The following is an 8,229-nucleotide window of genomic DNA, read 5'->3' as shown; positions in this document are numbered from 1 at the left end:
GGGGTCCTGAGCCTCTACTGGGGGCTGGGCAGACCATACCAAGCCTCCACACCAAGGAACCTTTGGGACCTCTGATTTCACATCGGTTTCAAGGAAGGAAGGCTGACCCTGCTTGAGTCTAAATGGCTTCCTCAGTCCTTTCTGGTGTGTCTCCAGTGTCTGCCTCTTCTGGGCCCAGCCCCTTTGTTGACTGCTCTGCCAGGTGGCAGGCCCCAAGCCAGAAAAGCAGGCCTCCTCTCCATTTCCCAGCGCCTGTCGGGATGACTGGTTGGGCTCAGGGGTCCCTGGGAGGGGTGCATTTCCGGAGGCCTATTAGAGTGGCACCAATATCCCCTCACAGGTGTTTCTCCGCACAGAGAGATTCATCTCAGGGATGTGATATGAATCCTTGGGCTGTGGCAATCGAGGGAGTGAGGTCCGAGGGGCAGGAACCTCACGCAGAAAACAGGCTTTAGCCGCCACGCGCTGTCCTGCCCTCAGGCTTCCTAAGCAGCCCTGAGTAGCCCCCTTTCTCTGCCAATTTCTACCAGTCCTCCCTCCCCTGCGCTGCCCAGCACAGCAGGGCTCCGGGGAGGGACCAGCTCCGAGGCCCTGCAGGAGGCCAGGAGACCGCTGACTGGGGCCCTGAGCAAAGGCCAGCTTTGAACGCCAGGCTCAAAGACCAGAGGGCACCGACCGACTGGACCAAGCCGCCAGCGCGGAGCTGTCCAGCACCCAAGGCGGGGCGCGCGCCCCCGGCCCGCCCCAGCCGCCTCCTCCCGCCCTGCCAGCGCCACTGCGGCTCCGCGGGCGCGTCACGTGGCAGGCGCGGCGCGGCCTCCAGGCTCGGGGCGGGCTCGGGGCGGGCTCGGGGCCGGGCGGGCGGATCCACAGACCCACGGACACGCCACCGGCGGCACCGGCCGGGCGGGCTGGGCGCAGCGCGGGGCGGCCCGGGGGCGCTGTGCCCGGGTGGGCGGCGCGGCACGGCGTGGGACATGGGCTCGCCGGGGGCCCTGGGGCAGTGGCCGGTCGCGGCGGGGCGCCCGGGGCGCTGGGACAGCGGCGGGCAGGGGTCCTCCCTGGCGGCCGCCGCCGAGCCCCTGCGGGACCCGTGACGCCGCGGCCGATGTGGCCCCGCGTGCTACGGGCCCGCACCGCCGCCTCACAAAGACGCCACCCGAGCCGCCGCGGGAGCCGGAGCCCGAGCTGGAGCGGGAGCCGGGGGGCAAGAGGCGGCGCCCGAATGCGGGCCGGCCCCGGCATGGAGCAACGGGCGGCCGCGGGGCCGGAAGGGGCGCCGGGCGCCCGGGCGCAACTGGCCGTCATCTGCCTGGGTGAGTGGGCCGGGCGAGCCCGGCGGATTGCGGGGCCCTGGCGGCGCATCCCCGCGCCGCGCCCGGGCCGGACCCGCCCGCCCCGCCTCTGGTTTGCGGCCCGGGCTTCCGGATCCGGCACCGCGAGAGCTCTGGCCTGATGTGGTCTTAGGCCTGGGTGGGCGACTCCGGCCGCAAAGTCCCCGCTCCCGCCCCTGGGAACAGCGGCTGCGAGCGCGCGTGAGCCGTGCGCGGGGCGGCGCGTGTGTGCAGGCGGCTGGGTGCGTAGGCAGCGGCTTTTCTCCTCGCCAGGGCCGCTCGCGCTTGGCCTGGTGGCGATTGGCGATGGGGACCTCCAGAGCTGCGGACAAAGGCGGGGCCGGCTGCCCCCTGAACAAGTTGTTTCCTGCCGGAATTGGGGTGGGGGCGGGTGCTGGATGGAGACGGGACTTAGGATTCCGGGCAGGACACAACTTGGAGAATACTCCTTTCTCTCCTTTGTGTCTTCTCAGACCCTGGAGCTGGCCTGTTTAGCCCAGGGTGGTGTGTTCGGGGAGGACCGAGGGGCCTGTCCAGGCCTGGCACCTGGGTGGGAAGGGCTCTTGTCCGACCCAGGAGTCTTTCTGTCCACCCTTCCAGGGCTCCGTGTGAGGGAGAGAAGGAAGGAGTTAAATCCTAAAAGCACATGGCTCCTTTATTTACCATGATAAATGAGGGAGACCATTATCTGAGTCTGAGGTCATTAGGGGCCACCCTGTGGTGTCACCTAGGAAGGCACTGTAACCCTTTAGGTTTGCCGAAGCCACTGAAATTACAAAATAAAAAAGAAACTTGAAGATTTTAAGCTGCGTCTGGGGTGGAAGGCTCCTGCCTCCCTTTCGTGAGCTGGTGTCAATAAGGGCTGTGACCCCCAGAGTGCTCATTCCTCGGTCTGTTGGTGGTCACGGGCTCTGGACTCAGCTGCTGGGTGGGCTTCCCAGGTGAGTAGGACAGAGGGACAAGCCCTTTGGCCCTTCTTGCTCAGACGTGGCTGGGAGCCTGGGTATTCTGAGCAGGGACAGCTGCCCCTACTTCCTCACCAGCTGGGGGCTAACCCCCACAGAGATGCCCTCTGCCTTCCTTGGTACACTTGATGTTGGGGGGAGGGGCCACCCTGATCCCCCATCCCCATGTTGGGTTTGTCTGTATCCTCCTCCTGGTCCCGCTGCTGGAAAGCAGTACAAGTGAAAGCAAAGGGCAAACCCCAGGAGATGGGTACTCGAGGGGAGGGATGGCAGGAGAGTTCTTGGCCTCCGTTCTCAAGGTCAGCATAGCACAGTGAAGACAGCCCTGAACTCTGCTAACTCTGCATCCTTGTAAAATGGGGTAATCAGAACTGTCTCCCTCCCTTCCTGGCTGCCAGTGGATAAGGTGTCTGGCAAAGCCCCTTAAAGGGAGGCAGCCCTTCACGGTGGCAGGAACCCCCTTGAAGGCAAGGCCTTTGCCTGTGCTGAGCCAGTGCCTCTCTGTGACAGTGGTCCAGGACCAAGGTTCCCAAGCCCAACAGGAGACAGAAACACACCCCCTCCCAAGTGAATAAGAATTCCCGGGTGTGGGGAGCAGCAGGAGCGGTCTGGTGCAGCCAGGCTTACACACTGCTCTCTTCCACTGTGGGTGTACAGGTGGGTTCTGGGACCCTCTGAGGTCCCAGCGGGCCCAGGCTGGAAGCAGGAGTTTCCGTGGCAGCACTCTGGGCTTTGTCCTGTGAGAGGAAGAGAACCAGCCTTGAGTTCAGACTGTGTTGTCTTGTGCCCCCACAAGGGCTGCTGCTGGCCCCAGGCAGGTGCCCGGGGTCACAAGAGCTACTGCCCTCCACTGGACATTCTTTGTGTTTCCCACAGTGAACATCGTTCTCAGCGGCCGGCTCAGCAGTGCAGTTCCTGCTTTAGGTGAGTGAGATGCTTCTCTCCTTCCTCTGCTCTTCCCTGTCTTCTGGTTTAGTGACGTCTGAGGACAGGCCTCGGGGTCCTGGCTCTACCCCTGAGGTCAGTCCTTGTCTGTCCCATAGGAGCTGTTTGGCCTTGGGCAAGCTTAAACCTCTGAGTCTCAGTTTCCTCTCCATAAGAGGGGTGCAATAACAGGACCTACTTTATTTATTAGGGTTGAATGCGTAAATGAGGCAAGGCACTGAGCACATGGTGGCTTAATACCACTAGCAAACTGTCGCAGGCCTGGTACAATGACAGATTGTACTTCCTATAGGCCGTAGGGTTCCCCAAGGGCCGCAAGATGCCATGAGATGTTCACCTGTTTTAAAATTTAAAATGCCTATCTGGGATTTAATTTATAAAGGAGTGCCTGAGTGATGAGGCCAACGCCATTGACAGAAGAATTTGTTACTTAGATGTCTTGAGGGGGTAATTACTAGCTTGGTCAGGCCTGGGCCAGAGCCTCAGCTGGAGTTTCTGTGGGAAAGGCAAGGCAGGGCAAGGGAAACAGTTCGGGATGGGCTAGGTTGAATACTTTCGTCCCAGGGATGACCTAGGGCAGGAGAAGTGTTGGTTTGGTGTGTGAGTTACGTAAGATGGTGAGTTGGGGCTCAGCCTTGGATCAGCCAACCTGGGGAAAGGCACATTCTAGGCAAGTTGGCATGCTGGAAACGCTTTGGCTCATAGTTTGGCCCTGTGATTAGTGGATGTCAAATAGACATACGGAATCTAAGAAAACACAGTTGGAATTCTGTCCCTGCCTTCTGCCTGTCAGAGTGGGTCCGTGCATCCACTGGCCATCTTCGAACTCGGGCCTAGTACCGAGTGCAGCAAAGATTGTCAAGAGCGGGAGGGGTGGCCTGGGCCATCAGGGGAATTTGCTCTTTGCCGAGGGGACTGCCGGGGGTTGGCAAATGCATAAGTCCAGGGCCTTGTGGCACTTGGTGCTACCAGGAGACCATACTAAGGGGGACCTCAGGAGTCTGGGAGAATATGTGGTCCCTAGTCCGGGGGGCCGCCGATTTGTTTGCTGTCTGCTGTGCTGCATGGAGGGGCAGGAGGTACCTGGGATTTCTAGTTCTGCTCAGAGCCCAGCTTGTAGGCCGACTCAGGGAGCAGGATCTCTGCTAGCCAAGGTCACTGGGATGGGGAGGCCACAGGGTCCACAGAAGCTACTCTCGCAGGCTCGTGTCTCAAATGCGGCCTCTCAGTTTCCCTCCCGATTCTCCTCGCACACCAGCTCTGGCTCCCTGCAGCCTGGCCTCCTCTGCTGACTCCGCTGGCCTGGGGCCCTGCCTTGCTCATCACTGAGCCAGCCCCAGCCCTGCCTGGCATGCTGGCCCCCACAGCTAGCTGCCAGTCTCTCAATACAGTTTCTGAGAGAAGACTGTGAGGGAGAGGAAGGAGGTGGCAGGTCTTACAAATGTGAGTCCCAGGCCAGCCCTCCTGCTGATGTGGTGGGAGAGAAGGAAGGAGTTAAATCCTAAAAGCACATGGCTCCTTTATTTACCATGATAAATGAGGGAGACCATTATCTGAGTCTGAGGTCATTAGGGGCCACCCTGTGGTGTCACCTAGGAAGGCACTGTAACCCTTTAGGTTTGCCGAAGCCACTGAAATTACAAAATAAAAAAGAAACTTGAAGATTTTAAGCTGCGTCTGGGGTGGAAGGCTCCTGCCTCCCTTTCGTGAGCTGGTGTCAATAAGGGCTGTGACCCCCAGAGTGCTCATTCCTCGGTCTGTTGGTGGTCACGGGCTCTGGACTCAGCTGCTGGGTGGGCTTCCCAGGTGAGTAGGACAGAGGGACAAGCCCTTTGGCCCTTCTTGCTCAGACGTGGCTGGGAGCCTGGGTATTCTGAGCAGGGACAGCTGCCCCTACTTCCTCACCAGCTGGGGGCTAACCCCCACAGAGATGCCCTCTGCCTTCCTTGGTACACTTGATGTTGGGGGGAGGGGCCACCCTGATCCCCCATCCCCATGTTGGGTTTGTCTGTATCCTCCTCCTGGTCCCGCTGCTGGAAAGCAGTACAAGTGAAAGCAAAGGGCAAACCCCAGGAGATGGGTACTCGAGGGGAGGGATGGCAGGAGAGTTCTTGGCCTCCGTTCTCAAGGTCAGCATAGCACAGTGAAGACAGCCCTGAACTCTGCTAACTCTGCATCCTTGTAAAATGGGGTAATCAGAACTGTCTCCCTCCCTTCCTGGCTGCCAGTGGATAAGGTGTCTGGCAAAGCCCCTTAAAGGGAGGCAGCCCTTCACGGTGGCAGGAACCCCCTTGAAGGCAAGGCCTTTGCCTGTGCTGAGCCAGTGCCTCTCTGTGACAGTGGTCCAGGACCAAGGTTCCCAAGCCCAACAGGAGACAGAAACACACCCCCTCCCAAGTGAATAAGAATTCCCGGGTGTGGGGAGCAGCAGGAGCGGTCTGGTGCAGCCAGGCTTACACACTGCTCTCTTCCACTGTGGGTGTACAGGTGGGTTCTGGGACCCTCTGAGGTCCCAGCGGGCCCAGGCTGGAAGCAGGAGTTTCCGTGGCAGCACTCTGGGCTTTGTCCTGTGAGAGGAAGAGAACCAGCCTTGAGTTCAGACTGTGTTGTCTTGTGCCCCCACAAGGGCTGCTGCTGGCCCCAGGCAGGTGCCCGGGGTCACAAGAGCTACTGCCCTCCACTGGACATTCTTTGTGTTTCCCACAGTGAACATCGTTCTCAGCGGCCGGCTCAGCAGTGCAGTTCCTGCTTTAGGTGAGTGAGATGCTTCTCTCCTTCCTCTGCTCTTCCCTGTCTTCTGGTTTAGTGACGTCTGAGGACAGGCCTCGGGGTCCTGGCTCTACCCCTGAGGTCAGTCCTTGTCTGTCCCATAGGAGCTGTTTGGCCTTGGGCAAGCTTAAACCTCTGAGTCTCAGTTTCCTCTCCATAAGAGGGGTGCAATAACAGGACCTACTTTATTTATTAGGGTTGAATGCGTAAATGAGGCAAGGCACTGAGCACATGGTGGCTTAATACCACTAGCAAACTGTCGCAGGCCTGGTACAATGACAGATTGTACTTCCTATAGGCCGTAGGGTTCCCCAAGGGCCGCAAGATGCCATGAGATGTTCACCTGTTTTAAAATTTAAAATGCCTATCTGGGATTTAATTTATAAAGGAGTGCCTGAGTGATGAGGCCAACGCCATTGACAGAAGAATTTGTTACTTAGATGTCTTGAGGGGGTAATTACTAGCTTGGTCAGGCCTGGGCCAGAGCCTCAGCTGGAGTTTCTGTGGGAAAGGCAAGGCAGGGCAAGGGAAACAGTTCGGGATGGGCTAGGTTGAATACTTTCGTCCCAGGGATGACCTAGGGCAGGAGAAGTGTTGGTTTGGTGTGTGAGTTACGTAAGATGGTGAGTTGGGGCTCAGCCTTGGATCAGCCAACCTGGGGAAAGGCACATTCTAGGCAAGTTGGCATGCTGGAAACGCTTTGGCTCATAGTTTGGCCCTGTGATTAGTGGATGTCAAATAGACATACGGAATCTAAGAAAACACAGTTGGAATTCTGTCCCTGCCTTCTGCCTGTCAGAGTGGGTCCGTGCATCCACTGGCCATCTTCGAACTCGGGCCTAGTACCGAGTGCAGCAAAGATTGTCAAGAGCGGGAGGGGTGGCCTGGGCCATCAGGGGAATTTGCTCTTTGCCGAGGGGACTGCCGGGGGTTGGCAAATGCATAAGTCCAGGGCCTTGTGGCACTTGGTGCTACCAGGAGACCATACTAAGGGGGACCTCAGGAGTCTGGGAGAATATGTGGTCCCTAGTCCGGGGGGCCGCCGATTTGTTTGCTGTCTGCTGTGCTGCATGGAGGGGCAGGAGGTACCTGGGATTTCTAGTTCTGCTCAGAGCCCAGCTTGTAGGCCGACTCAGGGAGCAGGATCTCTGCTAGCCAAGGTCACTGGGATGGGGAGGCCACAGGGTCCACAGAAGCTACTCTCGCAGGCTCGTGTCTCAAATGCGGCCTCTCAGTTTCCCTCCCGATTCTCCTCGCACACCAGCTCTGGCTCCCTGCAGCCTGGCCTCCTCTGCTGACTCCGCTGGCCTGGGGCCCTGCCTTGCTCATCACTGAGCCAGCCCCAGCCCTGCCTGGCATGCTGGCCCCCACAGCTAGCTGCCAGTCTCTCAATACAGTTTCCGAGAGAAGACTGTGAGGGAGAGGAAGGAGGTGGCAGGTCTTACAAATGTGAGTCCCAGGCCAGCCCTCCTGCTGGTGTGGTGGGTGGGCATGTCACCCCAAACTAGTCTGCCACATGCATGTGCCCCAGGTTTAGAAGACTCGTGCTCCAGGGACGAGGTTCACTGATAAAGCCAGGGAGATAAAGACAGCTACCCTAGTCTACTTGTTTGGTTGTTCTTACCTATTGAGACCTCAGGCCCCAGCAGGGTCCATGTGGCCCAACTCCAGGGGCTGAAGTTCACATCATGGTGCCTGTGCCTGGAGCCCCGAATGTCGTGAGCTGCAAGTACAGTCTCTGTGTCCACAGGTGGCGGTCTGGGCCCTATCTCTTTCAAAGTCTAGTTCCGACCCCTCTAGCATTGCAGAGAGACAGCCTCCGGCTGCCTGAGGTGTCCCACCACCCCCGGGCCCAAGGCCCCACAATTCTACATTTTCTAGGTTTCCCCTGTGACTCCTGTGAGGAGGCTGGATCACAACTGTTCCCTGGCCCTGGGGACCTCATGGGTTTTTGCCCCTCAGCCCCTGTCTCACCCCAGGTTGTCAGGCACTGACTAATACCTCCTGCACCTTGGACTCTGGGCTCCTCCACGTGGCCACTGTGACCCCAGGGGTACCCTGGGGAGATCTATTCTCCTGGCAGCTTCCCTGAGTGCCTGCGGTGGGGCTTTCAGTTCCCTGCCGTCCGCTGACACCAGGCAGGTTGTCTGGAGTATTGATTGCCTCTAGAAACCGGATCTGCAAATTGTTCTACATTCGGCTCATGCCCTCTCAGG

The 8,229-nt window shown here is 59.1% G+C and overlaps 1 protein-coding gene across 1 annotated transcript in view; it reads left to right on the top strand.

Annotated features, from left to right (window-relative positions):
- The first annotated feature begins 869 nt into the window (after nt 1-869).
- The window catches only part of LRP3 (LDL receptor related protein 3), an 18,142-nt gene continuing 10,782 nt past the window's right edge, over nt 870-8,229 (top strand). The window contains exons 1-2 of the mRNA XM_011371902.2: nt 870-1,316; nt 3,176-3,223. Coding sequence (XP_011370204.1) covers nt 1,109-1,316; nt 3,176-3,223 — 256 coding nt within the window. The 5' untranslated portion in view covers nt 870-1,108. The remainder of the gene's footprint in view (nt 1,317-3,175; nt 3,224-8,229) is intronic.

This window comes from Pteropus vampyrus, unplaced genomic scaffold (genome assembly GCF_000151845.1).
Source record: "Pteropus vampyrus isolate Shadow unplaced genomic scaffold, Pvam_2.0 Scaffold196, whole genome shotgun sequence".
In the NCBI taxonomy this organism is placed as follows: domain Eukaryota; kingdom Metazoa; phylum Chordata; class Mammalia; order Chiroptera; family Pteropodidae; genus Pteropus; species Pteropus vampyrus.
Note: the sequence above shows the minus strand (reverse complement) of the source record. Positions and strands in the feature narration are given on the sequence as shown.